The sequence below is a fragment of the Augochlora pura genome, chromosome 10, assembly GCF_028453695.1.
Source record: "Augochlora pura isolate Apur16 chromosome 10, APUR_v2.2.1, whole genome shotgun sequence".
NCBI classification, from domain to species: Eukaryota; Metazoa; Arthropoda; class Insecta; order Hymenoptera; family Halictidae; genus Augochlora; species Augochlora pura.
The window spans coordinates 17,691,075-17,708,900 of record NC_135781.1 but is presented as its reverse complement, the minus strand read 5'-3'; the positions used below and the strand labels follow the sequence as shown (position 1 = coordinate 17,708,900).

The window sequence follows — 17,826 nt, the reverse complement described above, 5'->3', positions numbered from 1 at the left end:
ATAATCATTGAGTTGCTAAAATCATAGTGACGTAAGCGACGTTTTCGAAAACTTTAACTTATACCTTAAAATATAATCTACACATGCCAAAATGTTAAATAGTCAAATGAAATAAATTACAAAGTTATTACACAGTTATTACAAATTAACTTAATACAAAATTATCTTATATTATACACATATTATGGTTATACAAAAAATATGCATAAGTAATGAGAAACTGCTCGTAAATTACGTTTCGCTGAAATTATCTCATAATCGTCCAATATATTTTGTTGTCTCAATCAATTTTTAAATTGAGATTAGTTTAATAGATGGAAGTCGTTACTGACTGTTTAATGTGTGGAGAATCGCATTATTGCAGTGTTATAAAACACATATCCTTCAACAGCAAAGTGCCGCAAAACACCGCAAAAAACGCGGCATATAAACAATGGATTAAAACGCTAGATAGGGGAACATTCGTAATTGAGATCGATCTAGTGGAACCACTGGCCGACACGGCGCCAACGAAGAAAATCATTAGCTACGATTTCAAGCAGGACTTTCAACGAACGTGTAATTTCAAATTAAAACGGTCGCGGAATGCGTGGACGAGAAGCGAAGGAAACGTTCTTCGCCGGTCTTTCAGCGAATAATTCTATGCAGGAGCGATTACGTTCGACAGGTCGACGCACGGCTAATATCGATCCTCGTGTAACACTCACTAACAACTGGAGCATGAAAGCATTATGTGCGTGCGTATACGTACACCAGCCTCGATCGCTTCAATAATATCTAATTTCCTTCTTGTCGTATTATGAAGCAGTTTCTCACGATGTTAACTATTTTCATTGATCACTCATACGAAATCGAAAGTTATTAGAATCGATACGCCCCATTGTGTGAACACGTTCAACAAGGAGCTAATCTTATTCTGCTTTTCGTTTAGGTGAAGGGTAAATTAGAAAAAATCTTCTTGTGCATAGTAAGAAGACTTGTACAGCAAAGACACATTTTCGTTTCAAATGTTTCAATTAAATTAATTATAACTATGTAAATGTGTTTTTTTTAGTATCACATGAGTTATGTAATATCATCCAATTGATGATAATATTTTATGAATAATATTAAATATAAAATGAAAACATCGATACGAATGTCACATACAATATTTTCACATATTAATATCTTTATTTTCATCCACTTGTTATTCATCATTCAATCATAGAATACTTCGACTCTCAGAACATTCAATTAATTAATTATATCAAACTGCCAAAATAGCCCCACGCTAACCTGTCTAATTCTTATCGAGTTATATTACTGAAAAACTTAACTTATAAAAATATCTCACTGTTAAATACGTTAATTATTAAGAATAATCTCGCACTGAACTATGATAAGTAATTCAAATTTAAGTAATAATTAAAATTTCATTTTTTCATTATTCATTTTAATAAGTTGAAAATGATATGTACATCGACATTCTTAATTTCTGAAATTATTTAAATTAATTTTTACAATTTATGAAAATGTCTGTGTTCTATACATATGTATACTCATGCAATATATGTATTTGAATTCAATAGTTTATTCAGTCCAATTAAAAAAAACCCAGTGAGCTTAGGAATTTATCTGTCACATTTCCAAGCTGAGAATTCTCCTTGAGTGGTACAAAATTTCGAATAATTGTAAAGAAAGACGTAGATCGCTGATAGTGTAGCTTGCAGCTTCGTTCACAAAAATGAGGACAAGACTTAAAAATAGTGGACGATACGTCACCTGCCTTGAGAGGCATTGAAAATATTATCCAAAGCCCGTGGTATATTTTTGCATCCAAGTGCATTCCCAAGGGAAACTAAATTAATGGGCTTCTAAAACACTTTATAAAAAGACTTTCTATCTTCGTCTTATCTAATGCAATACTTTATTACATCATATACAACTTTTCAAAATATAAATACTTTATTCTGCAGATAGTACAAAGATATGTTTCTAGTAGATATTCTATTACGTTTCTGATATATGTGTATTCTATAGATAGAGTTTCTACTATACAATATTCTATTATATTTCTAATATGTGTATATTCTATAGATAATATAAATATATATTTATACACACGATTCTTAGAATAATACCTTTTTTGTTCCTCTAATATATAGGAAAAGATTAAATTTGTTGGTTTTATTTGTTTATATTATTCATTCCTTCGTATACAATCCATATGGAATAATATACGTATACTAAATATAAAATATATGTATATAAATAATACTATATATATGTAATAATACTTTTTTACTTCCTTTTATATACAGGAAAAGATTAGATTTGTTGATTCTATTTGTTTTTATCATGCGTTCAAAGATTATTCAACAATTTAAAAAAACATTTTGAAACTTGGATAATTTCAATTCAAGAATGAACACATTTCAGTACATATGGAGTTCCACTGTTTGAAAACATATCGTTTCAGTATGTTTAGTATATCAGAAGGTGTCATAGGCGTATTAAATTCACTATCTTTTTATGATAAACTCACGCGGTCGTTCAACTCAACATTTTTTAATTGGAGGCCGTATGATTAGGTAATAAATCTCTGTCTATGTTTACCTCTTTAAAGCATATTTGTCTACTTGCAATCTAACAGTTCTGGTATGTGTTGCTATTGTACGGTGCACATGATGATTCGCCTAACTACGTATGTATACATAATACAAATACTGAAATTATATGTTTCAACGGTGATCACGGTAACAGAAAGATCCGTGGACGAAACAGCGAGGCTAGTATTCAAATCGCACGTATGCCCTCGCTATTTGATTTACACATACCATCATTAATCACTCGGTGATTTTTCATCGAGTATTGCAGGAAACAATATGTCACTAGTTACCCCATAAGCAACATTTCGCATCAAGGCAGGGATTGGCTAATCTCTTTAGTAACCGGCACGGCGCACGCTGCTCGCACTTATTTCGTTGAAAGTAGCCTGTAATTTCAGCTAAACATATCGATCACTCTTGTCGACACCCTGATTTCATTCGACAATTTTAGTGAAAGACAGCTGTCCACCCACCTCTTGTTCGTCGAATTGTGCTCCCTGGACCGCGAATTTGAATGAGAATAAAAGAAAGAACTGTCAAAAGTTGCCGTTCCGATAACCTAATGTCAACTGAGCGAACCAGTAGATGGAAACTGTCAAGAATGTTCAGTGAATATGAGTATTTTTTAAATCTTTTTTGTTTTATCTTGCACATTTTTCAGCTCTGACCTATTGCTGAAGTAGCTTATTTACATTTGGAGCCAGTTGTCTGAAATCTACTTCGACTCCGAACAAATAATATAATAAAAACTGCTAAACAACCGAATAAATATATTTTCATTACTTTTATAAGGTAATGTAAAGTAGCTAATTTAATTATTTGTAACTCATAGTAACGTTAACCGGCAGAACGCATTGTTTAAATTTTAGTCACAGACGCAGTTAAAAAACTTAAAAAAGATAATTTTTAAAATTTTCTACTATTCCAACTAATTACAATTCATGCGTAGTAAACCAGTTGGGCTAACATCTAAAGAATTTACGTTATCAGGTGTAATTTTTGAAAAATTATTCTCTCTGAAAAGTTGTCAACGAAAGTATCGTAATAGCAACGAAAATGATTCTCACAATTTTAAAGTGATACACTAACCTACTTTAACGATTGAAATTGCAGCCACAGTCAAATTAATGTGGTTCATAAAAAGATATATTCAAAATGGATAAAAATTAAAATTAATCGTCGTCCACAGAAATCGTAATGACTGCAAAGTATCGGCTCACCCCGGTTTGAATTTTATTTAGAAAAAACGAGTGCCCTGATATTCGGGAAATGGACGGCACCACGAGGCGACAAACGAAGAAAAAGGTGTGAGTGAAATGTGGAATGGTGATTTCGATGACAGTGGAAGGGACTGAAATAGAATTGCAGTGGAAAAAAGTGCAGTGGAAGAAACGATTGCCCGAGTTCGAAAGGAACGATGTGCATTTCGCGAACGGGCCACAAAGTAGTTGATCGCGAGGAAGACAACTGTTGAAGTCGTGGACGACGATGACTATACTTTGAAGAAGTAGGATGCCAACATTCTCCAAAATGGACCGAACTCTTATCTTCCTGCTATTCATATCTTTAACGGTAAGCTTGTAATATAAATAATTCCGCAAAATTTGCGCACGATTCTTCCCCGTGGTACATACTTATATGTCACCTCCGATTCGACTTGAATTTCATTGCTGACCTCGTAGATCAAATTAATGTACAGGCGTGTGGTGTACACCGGCGAACAAAAAAAAATGAGTGACCGTAAGGCGGTCTCTTTGAAGCTGGATTCAAATGACACGCTTCTTAAAAGCAAATACGTCATCGAATTTTCTATAGAACTTTCTTCCGCGTGCTAGCGTCTCGTAACTCGGGGATAATTAGTCACGTTGCACGCTTTCAATTAGCGATATGTTTACCGCTTTTAGACTTGAACTCAATATATTGTACGTGCGCAATTCATTCAATCATTCGTTTGTTCGTTCTTTCGTTCGTAGAGGAGACAAATAGATGAATAAACTTCGATATCGTATATATATATATGTATATTAGATTTAGCAATTTAGTTTAGGGTTGCTGAAGGTCAATACTTTTTTTACTCAGAATTTGATATTTTTCCATATTCTGATATGAAATATATGTATAGTATTCCCTTCCAAAAAAGAAAATTGATCTACAAATCTCTGGAACGGTTCAAACTATAAAAAAAATTAATTTACTACATATTATGTCTCTTTAAAACACATGACTATCGTATTAAAAAATTTGTTACCTAATGCATATTTTGGAAGTTGCATAGACTACCCTGTATACATATACATATACAGGGTGTTCCACGTAACTATTGCAACGATTCTTCGAGCACTTCTAACAGCTTGGCAAAGATATGTTCCCAACAAAATTAATCAGTTTTTCGTCAGTTGTAGATTACAATTTAACATGATTCAGAACAAAAATGTTTTATTCTAAACAGATCAGATCACTTCCATTTCTTTAAATTACACGATGTTTTCGCTTCATATTATTGTAGAATAAAAAAAGAAATCAATTAGGTAATATGTTTTCGTTAAAAATTGTTTTAGTTTAAGTTGTACCAATTCGAAGTGCGGAACATATAAAGTAGCATTACTTCATTGACTTCACTTTTCTTGACGTCAAAGTCATCCTAAGGATTTCGTTTTTACAATAAGCTACAATAATATGAAGTAAATGATATTCCATACAATTTAGAAAAATGAAGACAACCTTAATTTTTTGGAATAAAACATTTTTTCTGAAATTCTTTATCTAGCAATCTGTAGCTGATCAAAAACTGATTAACTTTTGTCCAAAACATTCTTAGTTATGTGTATATGTATATGTGTTTTTAGTTACAGATATATATTCTTGACATTATTGTTAATTTTATAAATAATATACTTATTATTCAGTTTGTAACCTGAATCTTATATATTGAAATTATTAAGTTTTTTAAAGAATTTATTAATTATTTTATGTCGATCATTTATTGATAAAAAATAAATTTTAACAAAGTAATCAGTCAATTTTAAATGAAATTAACAATTTCGTAAAAACTGAATAATTTGAATTTAAAAAATTATGAAATTTAATAGAAAATGAATAATACGTATGCTATTTATAAAATTAACTATAATAAAATAAAATGTTACTAGTACTGAAAAAATGAAAAAATTTTACATAGCAAGTGAGATAAGTAGGTAAGTGTTTCGCATATCTTATAAAAGAGATGATTTCCGTGATCTTTCGTGCACATTTCGTATTAAATAAACGTCAATGTGATTAGAATCACTCGTATCCATACATTAAGTAAGTCTATGAGATTGAGTATAACAGTTAATACTGCAAAAATCGATAGAAATCTGAAACTATAATAAGTAATATATCCATATATGTATGTACATACGTAAAGATCGAAGGATATTTTCTGTTGGTGTTAATTTATGTTGAATTTTTATTATGCAAGTAAAGAATAAAATCTTCATTCGACATTGACGGAAGAAAAAGATATATTTTCAATAAATATAAAACATTGCAGATATCTTGGTGAATATGTTCGATTGTACAGAATTTTAATAAGTATTTACAGGGTAAATATCACTATTTGTCGAATACTTATAAAACATGTATTAAAAACGAATTACGGGTACATGCAAATTAATGACATTATTTTTGTATAATTGCACTGACATATATTATTCATAAAAAGGGGTTAACATAATAAACATTTTTTGGAAGAAAATAGACCTCATATCGTGGTAGAGACGACTATTCAATTTTGCTAATGTGTTGCGCGTTGTAAGACGTACACTTGTTTCACAAAAAAAGAAAAATGGGCATCTAATCTACAGTTGAAACGGTTACCTTGTTCATTGTCTATTAAATCGCAAGTGTTATTGCCAAATTAAACGGTTTACGTAACACGCTGAAAGGTTTCGAATCGATTGTATTTATCGATTAAGCCCCTTTCACATAATAACGATTGAAATAGAACTGAAAGTAAAACTTGTTCTCTTCCGATAGGAGGTGAAACACTATACCCCTGTACTAGTCGTGTGCGACACACACGTGAATACCTTACCGATAATATGGATGTAAACCTGCTCCTTAGGAAAATTTCAATTAGGAAAGCTATTAAGTTAATCATACAGAATTATGCAGTAATTATTACTCAGTACCTCTCTTAACTTTCCACTTTTAGTATTCCATGTTCTATTTTATTCGCCAATAAATCACACCAGTACTCACTCACTGATCGATGCTAGTCCACACGTCCGCAGAAGCAATAACTTCATGGTGATTTATCTTCGTTAGTTACGAAAGAATTGGATTCATGTTTTTTTTTTTCTGAAGAGAAGTTATTTAACGTCAAATTGTATAAGACGATCAAGTGAAGACTAGATAAAATGAACGTTTGTGTACACTACTAACCAGTATGTATGAATATTTATGAATAATTATGAATTAATTTATAAATTATATAGAGTGTATAATTTAGTCCACCTTGGTCGTTTCTGATATATCTTATAATACCGATCCACGCCAAAATTTATTGTTCCAGAATACAAAGTTGCTTGTGTCATTCAATTTTTGTACATAAAATTTTTTCATATGATTACAAGTTAATGGAAATATTCAAGGTGCAATATCCAGGTCTAATATCGATTATTCAGGGGTAATATTCATTAAGAAATATTCAGCCTGTGTATCACGTTGTTGACATACGTTCACAAATTGCATAGTGCAATATTCCTCAACTGTTCTAAATAACGTAGGTCGTGAAGTTACATACATATGGTTGAATCATGAAAAGTTATATAGCAAATTCTGGTACAAAGGGACAAGACACTTTGGAGTTTAAAGCATTGACGAAACATGTGGCAATTCAAATTAATTGTCAGAAACTAGATAGTCGAATAACAATATTTATACGCTGTTTCCGAGTATGAACCACTTGCGCTGGCAACTGATTCACAGTAGCGCGTTGCACGTGCCATGCACTACACTGAAACTCGCCGTGAGGCGTCACTTGAAACGAGAAGACAGTATGGTATATTTCAGAACAGTCTGAAATATGTAGCGCAACAGGGCATTCCTTGCATTACACGCAGTTTCACTACTGCATTCTTTGTGATTTGGACACACTATACACCTTCTACATGGATTTGTTTAGCGCTGCGGATGGAATACCTCTCAGGAAATGTCCTCATTGCTTTGTTTGTTACCAGAAAACATGTTTCCACGTTTTTTTAACAAAAAATTTCTATACTCTGTCACATTTGTTTTGCCACAACTAATTGAAATTTTGAAAACGAGTATATTTTACTTTTATTTTTTTACGTTAACTGCGAACATCTGAATTTGTGACAACTACTCACTAAAATACAAAAAGCTTTTAAATTGAATACGATATTAATTTTTACATATAAATCCAATGTAACATGTATTGCACATGTCAGGAACAGAGTTGGCAAATTTTATTTTAAATAATAAATAAAAAGTTAGAAGTTAAACTAGTACTTAATTTGCAAATAACAATTTAAAAATATTAATTAACTATAGACTCATTCCAATAATGTCATAAATAATGTTTGCTTTTCTTTCATCTATTGTATATTATATAATGAAAATTTTCTAAATTAATTCTGCAAATAAAAAGTTATTTTTCTTCGAATTTAGGTGAATCTGTTTTCTTCGTTTACCGTGTAATACAGATAAATTTCCATTTATTATTATTGAAGTACTTGCAGGTGATGAGCATTGTTTTCTGACTCTAAAACGTGTTTGACACATTGTGCCAAATAAATAATACACAATAAGCAATTAAATGATAATTAACAAATAACATTTGGAATTCTATTTATAAAAATTAAATAATAAGTAATTATATTGTATCTAGTATTTACATTTCCAAATAACAAATCATTTTTTTATAAATAATCGTTTACTTAAATTTTGCCCAAGTCTCGTTAATGTTGACAAAGAGAAGTGAAAGTACTTGAAGTAATAAATCCTAGATCCACTTATGATGGAAGCAATATCGGGTTAAAAAGTGAAATTGAAACAAACCGATGGCGACGTGCGCGGTACGTCTATGCATCTCAAGTGATTAAACAATTCCGACGAGCAGAAAAACTGTGGCTCTCGCAATACGAAGGAGAAACCGTTGAAGGACGGAAGCAGCAACGGTGGCTATCGTTCTCGTCCAGGAATATTGTAATTTATAGGCACCACGAAAATCCTGGCTCCGCGTCGTCATCCAAAGTGATTCGTTGAAAGACAAATTACTGGATATCTGGCGCCTCGTGCTTCAAGCCCGTCCGTTCTTAGCACATGCTGAAAAGCACGAACACGGGGAGCCCTCATCTTTTTTCTTCGTCTCTCTGAACCCCCTCCCTTTTTTATCCTTTCTTCTTGTCCGTTGTTTTTCTTCTTATTGTTTTTTTTGGTATTCTTCGTTGTCGTCTCGAGAAAACCGAGAGAGAGAGAGAGAAAGAGAGACAGAGAGGGGGGGGGGGGGGGGGGGGGGGGGGCGAAGAGAGTCGGAGAAAGAAGTGTCTCGCTGCCGGCAGCTTACCACCACGGGGCCAATAAAAAGTGTTACACGGCCGTGTCTCGTTCGTGTCACCATGATAAGAAACTCTTTTTGGGAGCACCCCTTTATCCGTGCGTGTCACTGACTCGGAAGAGTGTATTTTTTCCTGACACTATCGGAATCGGTGCGTGTGGGAGTTCCCGAAAGATTCCCTCGGGTTCTTAAGAACGCGTCCCGAACGGATTCCTGAGCCTTGTTCTACTTGTAAATGAATTTCCTCGGCAATAAAACGCCGGCCGTTCGTTTCCTGTCGAATTTATTGCTCGGTTCGAGACACCGGCGCACGAGTGACGAAGTGAATGACTGTTTGTTTAACTTGTAGATGAGGCGCCTACTTGATAAACCATATTTGGAAGTAAGGCACAAAGTTAATGGAAAACAGGATAAATTATCTCGTCGCGGTCTCAGAGATGGAACAGTTTATGGGAATATTGCTTTAAACGAATTCATGCAATGAGAAATTTCATATAAACTAAGTCTCGCTCTATCTATGAGCAGTGTTGTTTACCTAATCCCTTGATTTAAGTAACTTGCCGTACAGAAGAACAATAATTATTAACCGAATCCTGTCAAAATTCAATATTTTGTACGCCACTTTATTTCACCCATTTCTCCAATTTTCATTAACTAACGAACTCTTGCAATGTCTTAGAGTATGTAATTTACTATTTATATTGTATATGTTTGACTTTTTTCCATGTTCTTTTAAGTGGAATATTTCTATGACATGTGTATAATTTAATAAAGAGCACCAAACTATATATCTTTCTTGCCCAGATCTTGACGAGTATACTCGAAATGACAAGATTTTGTTTAATAATGAGTGTACTCATTAGAAATAGTTATCTGGTTAAATAAGAAAGCTGTTTACTTAGCAAGTAATTAAATAAGAGAGAAAAATCAATTCGCAATTTTTAATCATTTCATGAAGTGTACGCTACTATGTAGACAGTTTCATAAAGAATACCCCCTTATCACCCAAAAAAATTTCAAGTCATTTAGTCTAGTTTTGAAAATGTTGTATTTTAAAAGGCATTCAAATACTTTCGTGCCGCACTGTACACGTGACTATTAATGAATTTGGTAACCAACTCTACGATAAAATAGACTGTGAGAATAAATGGTTGATCGTTTTCAGAATCTCGTGGTTGGAAACTTAATCAAAGATACTATACTGAATAGAAGTAAAAGTACCTTCTGTTATTATCATCAACGACGATCTCTGCCTCTCTACGATAATGTATTTCTCCCGGAATAGTTTTTTCGGCCATGTTCTTTCTTAATAGTGATTGAAGAACAACACACGAAACGAAAAGATTTGGTTAAACAATTCGTTAACTCTGTTTTATAAAACGATACGTCGAGTTATCTAATTTGTTCGAAATATACTGGACTCTAATACCTTAAAACGATAATGGTATCCCATTTAGCGAATTCCAACGAGACTGAAGTGGCGCCGAACGCGTTCAGGGAATCGGCGCCGCGTGTTCCGTAAATTCAGCAATGTTTACGCGTCAAGCAGTTAATGAATCGTCGCGGGTATTCGTCATTACGTTAATCAGCGTTATTATTACCATTTGCAGTGGCCTAATGAGGGGGGTCACGTTGTCACTGGCAAAAGGTAAACAGTCCTCGCGCATTCCTTTAATGAATGCTTGTATTTTAAAATTACGTCGGGATATCGGGACTCGCGAACGTCTCGTTTAAACCGGTTTTTTCGTCTCCATTAGAAACTATGACGAATAAAACGCTGATCGCAAAACGTACGTCTTCGTGGGGAGCTTGATTTCCTCGTAAAGCGCAGGCAAATCCTATGCAACAATGTCGTGTCAAACGAAAATCATTCGACGTCCCAACTACTGATACTAAAATATTTGGACATTTTTTAAAACAGAATAACTTTTTCAGAATTGGACCAAGTAACTATTTCTTAAAGGATGTATAAACAAATTTTTGTAAAAATTACAACTGATTGAAATCACAAAACAAATATAAAAATGTTCCTTTTTTCATTTTTTGTTTCTTTTTAGACCTTTATAACTTATATGTATGTACATGTATATGGTACATGCCGAAAATTCCAATAAACTTTATTAACTTTGTTATCAGCTAAAAACAATTAATGATCGTGAAAGTCGCAGCCTTTCACAACTTTTGATCATTAACTGTAAGATAATCTTCTAATGCATTTTTCAATTCCTGTAACTTGTTCCTATATTTGACGAATTCAATGAACTTTGTAGTATACAGACATAAGTTACCAAGATTTAGAAAATTAATTATTTCTAGCCAATTACAATTTTCGGTTTTTATTAGAAGTTTGTGATATTCTTGAGATTTCTATTAAAAATCTATCACAACTATATTTTCTATCAAAACTTATTAGAATTTAAAAATCTATTGGTTCCTATTATAATTAAATTTTTGTATTTAGAATCTATTACTAATATGTAATAGTTTTTTATTTCATATTTTAATATATTAAAATGTCTAGTAAACAAGATATTTTAAAAAGTGGTTGATTGAATTTGTTGATTTTCAGCGACGGAAATTATTTGTCGAACTTTACAATTTTAAATTATTTTTTATTTATTTTAAGTTATATATTGACTTTAAACTCCGTTGTAAAAGTTCACCTTCGATAGTCATTTTATATTCACATAATACAAATTCTGAAGAATCATAGATTGTAGACTGCTGTTCCTTCATTAATTACAGGCAGAATCTATTTGACACCCACGATTGTCTGAAATCATATATACGGTAATAAATTAAGAAAGATTTAACACTATTTTCATGTTATTTTGAATCTGATAGAATCCTTAATAAGGCGAGCCAGTCCTTATTTAATTCCAGTTTCTGTCCATTAGACCACACAAGTTAACATTTGCATAAATATTCACAGTCTAATCAACTGTGACATGTATGCTTCTTATGAAATATATGTTTTAAGACATATAGACTGTGCTGTTCACGTCAACGTAATGTCATGGCACAGCAACGGATTAGATTTCTGAAAAAATAATTGCAATTTTTGTTATCGCAAAGAATCTTATTTCAAAATAAATTACTCGAGTAGAAGTTCCAAAGGCTCAAACGTTGCGTTCACTATTTTAACACATGTTCATTCACGTAACGAAAATTCGCTATTTCGCAAACAATCACCAATAGCCAAATAACGAAAATTTGTCATTTATATATTACAAAAAATAATTTATTCTTGTTTTTTTAATTCTAAATAAGTTAAATTATAATTTTTATTAGACAAAGGTAATTTCAATAAAGAACTGATTTCAGCTTCAATTGCGTTGCATAACGGTGCAAGCGTAAACAAAAATAAAGTAAGAGTGTAGTATTCGGTATTGCGTATAGAAGAATTTTATTCAAAGTTTAAGGGTTTAAGGGTTATTCAAAGTTTGGGTGTTCGGATATTATATAACTGCAGAAAGTAAAAGAATCATGATTCTGAATCATTTAAAAAATCGATTATTTTTCAAGAATTGCCCATCCCTGACTTGAATAAAAATTCAGAATTTTGCTAATCAAAAATTTCGGACCTTACAACTAGAACACAGTTGGTTCTTTTTGTGATAACGGAACAGATTGTCGGAAAAATACTATCATGTAACATGACTGACAACGAAATGAATGAAAATCAAACTGTGAAAAAAGAACCGGCCATTAATGACTACATTATATTGAATCGCAAAGGAAATATGAACGTTTTGAATACAGAGGTCTGGGTTCGCGATTACCCAAGAGTAGCCGCATAAATCAAAGTAATCGCAAAGATCGGAATCAACTGGGCATGTTCACTCGCAGGGAAAATAACACGATACTCTTTAACGATCGGTTACAAAAACCTACTGGTGAGTTACTTTTTGACGAACAAAGAAGGCGCTCTATTAGCATGCTTGAAATGTCGCTCGTAAATTACGCGCGTTTAATTACGTACGACCAACGACGTCGATTTTTCTTCTTTCTCTCTCTCTCTCTCTCTCTCTCTCTCTCCCTCTCTTTTTTCCGCTCGCGTACATTTCGCCGCGGATGAGCGGAATCTCGTCGACGATGTCCAAGGTCTGCCTAGGAAGTCCCATATTGCGTGTGGATCGCATTCCTGTCGGCAAATGTTGCGAGTGACGCGTATTCTTAGACCGGTCGGATATCGTATTAGAACAGATTCAGCCGCGTATATAGATCCCTGAATCGCTTTTAAGTGTTGCAGGAAGTAGACGCGATCCGATACTTTATCCTTGATCCAAATCCAACGACCGCATGACTTTCTTTCACGGGGCTGTTCATTAATCATACGAATGAATATCTAGCATAATATTCTTTGGGTAATCGCTGGAGAGCGATCCACTGATTATCACATAAGGTTCAATGGGATAGAAGAATTCGACTCGCGCAACTGGTTTCCGTTAAGGGGAGCCTTTGATCCAGTCAAAGCAATCGACATTTTTCACGTACTTTTACTTCGCGCAGAACAGTTTGGAAACGCGTTCTTCAAAATGTATTCTCGAGTATTCTCTAAAATTGATAGAGTTGTACAGATTTGAAATCTTGCAAGTACAATAGAGAAATTCATCCAGTTATTTGTTTTCATTTTTGTTCTCCGTTTTAACCAGCTACCTGATTCGACCCCTTTGAAACGTGTGTATGTAAAATGTGTCGTAAAATGTAAATAATGACGAGTATACTATCTAATCCAGACACACTGTGTATAGTTTCTTTATAGTAATTATTTATATCTTTTTATTTATTCGTTTTATTTTATTTGGTCACCAAACATTCAAACATCATAAAATTTACAAATATATTTTAGTTTCCATTGAAATTGCAATCTAATTCACTATTGGCCGAATTGTGTTTAAATATAAAAATATTTATGCAACGTAAAATAATAATTATAAACCTATATATCTAAACAATGCGACTCACTTTGTAACTTTGAAGTAACAACGGTTTACAATATTTGCACTTCTGTGCTTAAAAGGTCAGAATCTAATAAAGAATCTTCAGACCTATTACCGCTAATACCTCTAGTTCTAATTCCACTTTTATTTTTATATGATTTTATATACATATTTTGAGTATATGATGTATAAATATGGAATATTTCTATATTTCGTTGGTTTCTATCTGCGGACAACCTGCAAGGCATTTACTTTAATATTTCAGAATGATGGTGCTGCCAATTGCCATCGATACTGTTATAGGTTATCTCAAAAACCTTATATTAATAATTAAGACGCGTATGTCACCTTGTGAAAGAAACTAAACTTATTTCGTAAAATGTTGCCATGTTAGCATGTAAACTGAAAGTTACGCGGACCCAGATTGAACTTCTTACTAGGGGTGGGTGGGTATCTGACAATTCGGGACCGGGTCCCAACCCGGTTACGCTCAACCTGATCTGAGACTCAGATACCCGAATCGGATAACCAATGTTTAACACTGGAACAACAGACCTTTTTGATAGATACCTAAGTATGCGTAGAATCAATTAGAATTTTATTTCCCGCTTTACTCAATATGAAATTATCAGACACTAGTTGATCAAATAATCTATCGTAAACTAAATTTTTACTAAAAATCTACTGTAACCCAAATTTCTATTGTATTAAAAGAGCATCGAATTTAAATTTTTATTAAAAATCTGTTATAATTAAATTTACTCTTATTTAAAGTCAAAAATAATTAAAATTTGTATTAAAAACAATGGATTTTACAGTTCAATAAATAATTACCTCCACCCCTCCTCCAATTATTCATGAAATATCTCCAGCATTTCAAAATTTTTCTGAAAGCTATCAATCGTGGAATGCCACAAGAAATCCTGTCTCATATTTCTGAAATATTTTCACGAGTCCGTTTCTAATATTCGATAGTAGAAAGTGTTAACTACTAAAAGCCATTACGGGCTATCTAAAAAGACGGATCAGTAGTGGTGTACAATGCTGATAGCTGGAAGAAACACATCGGCGAACATACACGGCGCCCGTGTACGAGTTGATAGTTTGATAGATCGAATTAAAAATTCTATATATCTTCGAGCGTGGATAAGCTGCGCGCGGCAATCCATCCAGGAAGTACGGGTTGTTACAAGGTTTCCTCGTTTGCGTGTCACGAGCGAACCGCGTATTCTCTAGGTTGAGGCATTGTAATAAATTACGAGTGTTTTGTAGCTTCCTATAAATGCATCGCCCGTGACGTCTCCTTTATCATTATAAATAAACCTTCTGTCGCGACAAACGTCTTTATAGTTCTCTAACGAGGTAAACGTATGTGTCGTGAATTGTAATCGTCAGGAAGCATTACTTTCGCTGGGTAGTCAAGTGTCCTTAACCCCGGCACATTGTTCAGGTGACTGCTACGCTAATAATTTTACGAATTAAAGTGAAATGCAGAACGGTGTTTGATCGAACGGGACCAGTTGTTATAGGCGACACTGCGACACTGAGACGCCACTGAAAATTGATATACCATTCTTTCAAGTAATTTTGACGATATCAAATTGGGTTATATTTATAGAATTATTTGAAATGAAGAATGCTCGAGTAAATAAGCTAAATTTTATATGCATAGTTTTAAAATTCAGCTCAATTTCATATCTTCGTTTTCAAGATAAAATAGCTTCGAGTGCAAAGGATTAAAATCGGACCAAGTTACTTGAATTTTTTGAGATATTAGACAGACTAATATTGGACAATAAGTGAAAATGTTTGTAAAAATTACAGTTGGTTCGAGTGACATAAAAGATAAGGAAATGTTTTTTTCAAATTTTTACTTGACTCTATAAAGAATAATTAAACAATGCGTTTTGCAGATGTGGAAACATGTATGAGCTAAAAACAATTAGAGACTACAAATATTAGTTTCTCACTATTTTCGGCTAACAATTGTACGAAACCTGGAGATTTTAATGCCTGTAACTCGACTCATCATCAACTGATGTGGATGAAATTTTCAGCGTACATAATAATCTATCGAGAATAACGAGCTAAATCGAGTAGTATAATAAAAAATGTATGATTTTATTTTTAAAATAAAGTTCACCTTCGCATAGCCTTAACACATCAATCCAGAAAAATCTGATTAATATCATTTAAGTAACTCCTATTACCATTCAAATGTCATTTGCAGTAATTTTTAGTATCATTAATGATTTCGCAGATGTTTGACTAGATCTTTTTAAACGGATTGGCCTGTATACTAAGGAGGTGACATCAGATCATTGAGACATTGACATGGAGCAAAAATGGTTGGGAAACACTGTTCTATGATGCTAAATATAATGCTGCGCGTTTTGCATAATAAGTACACTTTCCATATCATCAAGGGTAATAACAAGACTTTTTAAAAACCAATCGAATGAATCCACTTCCTTCTGGTGTATTCATCGCATTAGAATGCTCAATCTGAAGAACTTCTGCGGAGACTTAAACACAAAGTGAGCAAATACTCATCTTTGATTACAGACGATGCTGCGGATGTGTTTCATCCTCCAGCGATTCCTTGGCTTCCTTAAATTCTTCGAATCTTCTTTCTCTCGCTCTTCCATTCAACTTCTACACAAACACTGTAAATGCATTTTGTTATATATTCTGCCTAAGTACAAATTAATAACCCTTTCAATCTATAGCTCGTGCACACTGTAATTTAAGACACATTGTTTAACCTATGGTACATATTTAGGAAAACTTTTATCTACCACGATCTTCATATGATTTATAATACACGCAGATATAATATAAGTACACATAACACGATCTGAATGTAATACATATGATAGAAATATAATAAGTAATATAATAGGAGAAGTATAGTAAAAAGTCAGAAAAATGATATAAAAATTAAATATCTCCTCTATTATGCTTTTTCATTCTAATCAGCACCGAAAGGGCCAAATTTTCACTCAAATTACTAATTTTTCTGTTGAATACGGGATATGAAAAATTTCTTTTGTAAACACCATAAAATTTATAGGTCTATGAAGTCAAGTATCATCCTATCGAATAGAGTACGACTCAATTTACTTGCGTATTATTGAAATTCAGTGACGTGGGAATTGATTTTCGTTTACGATTATAATTATTACCGATTTGATACAGGTACTTTGGTCGGTGCTCACAAAAACTACGGTTCTTTGTTTCTTTCACCTCTAGCTGAGCACAGGACGTCACGATTAAATTTTCTTCTCCGTTACATAATCAATTTGCTTTTATGTTCTCATACACAACTGACACTAGGAAGATACTTCTTCATGGACCATCAGTTTCGTGTCTCGTTTCTTCACCAACGTTATGACACGCAGCTAGTGCAGGGTCATGATCATGCAGGTTGCAGTCACTCGAGTTTCATTGCACGTCAAGCCGGCGTCGCATGGTGTTTAAGTTTCCGTCTGCGGCTTTCTCTCCTGAATCGCTTTATTAATTTTAAAACATATTTGAAATAGTATTATCTTCCATTGCACTGTAATTCATCTTAACGTAATGTAAATTGAGTTATTTTTTGAACAAATGATAGGAGTTGAATGTGAATTAGGCTCACACTTTATAGAATTATACAAGCTGAAACGGCGCATTCATGTTACCCCGTATTATCGAATGAAAACCTCTGCTTTATAAAAATTGTCGTAGATGA

General features: G+C 33.1%; 1 protein-coding gene across 2 annotated transcripts in view; it reads left to right on the top strand.

Moving 5' to 3' along the window:
• LOC144476252 (thrombospondin type-1 domain-containing protein 4) overlaps positions 1 to 17,826 on the top strand; it is a 71,288-nt gene that overhangs the window by 6,976 nt on the left and 46,486 nt on the right. The window contains exon 2 of one of the 2 annotated variants that reach the window (XM_078192953.1): positions 3,833 to 4,163. In XM_078192953.1, coding sequence (XP_078049079.1) covers positions 4,104 to 4,163 — 60 coding nt within the window. In that variant the 5' untranslated portion in view covers positions 3,833 to 4,103. Of the gene's footprint in view, positions 1 to 3,780; positions 4,164 to 17,826 lie in introns of both variants that reach the window. The other variant, XM_078192952.1, reaches the window with a different exon arrangement.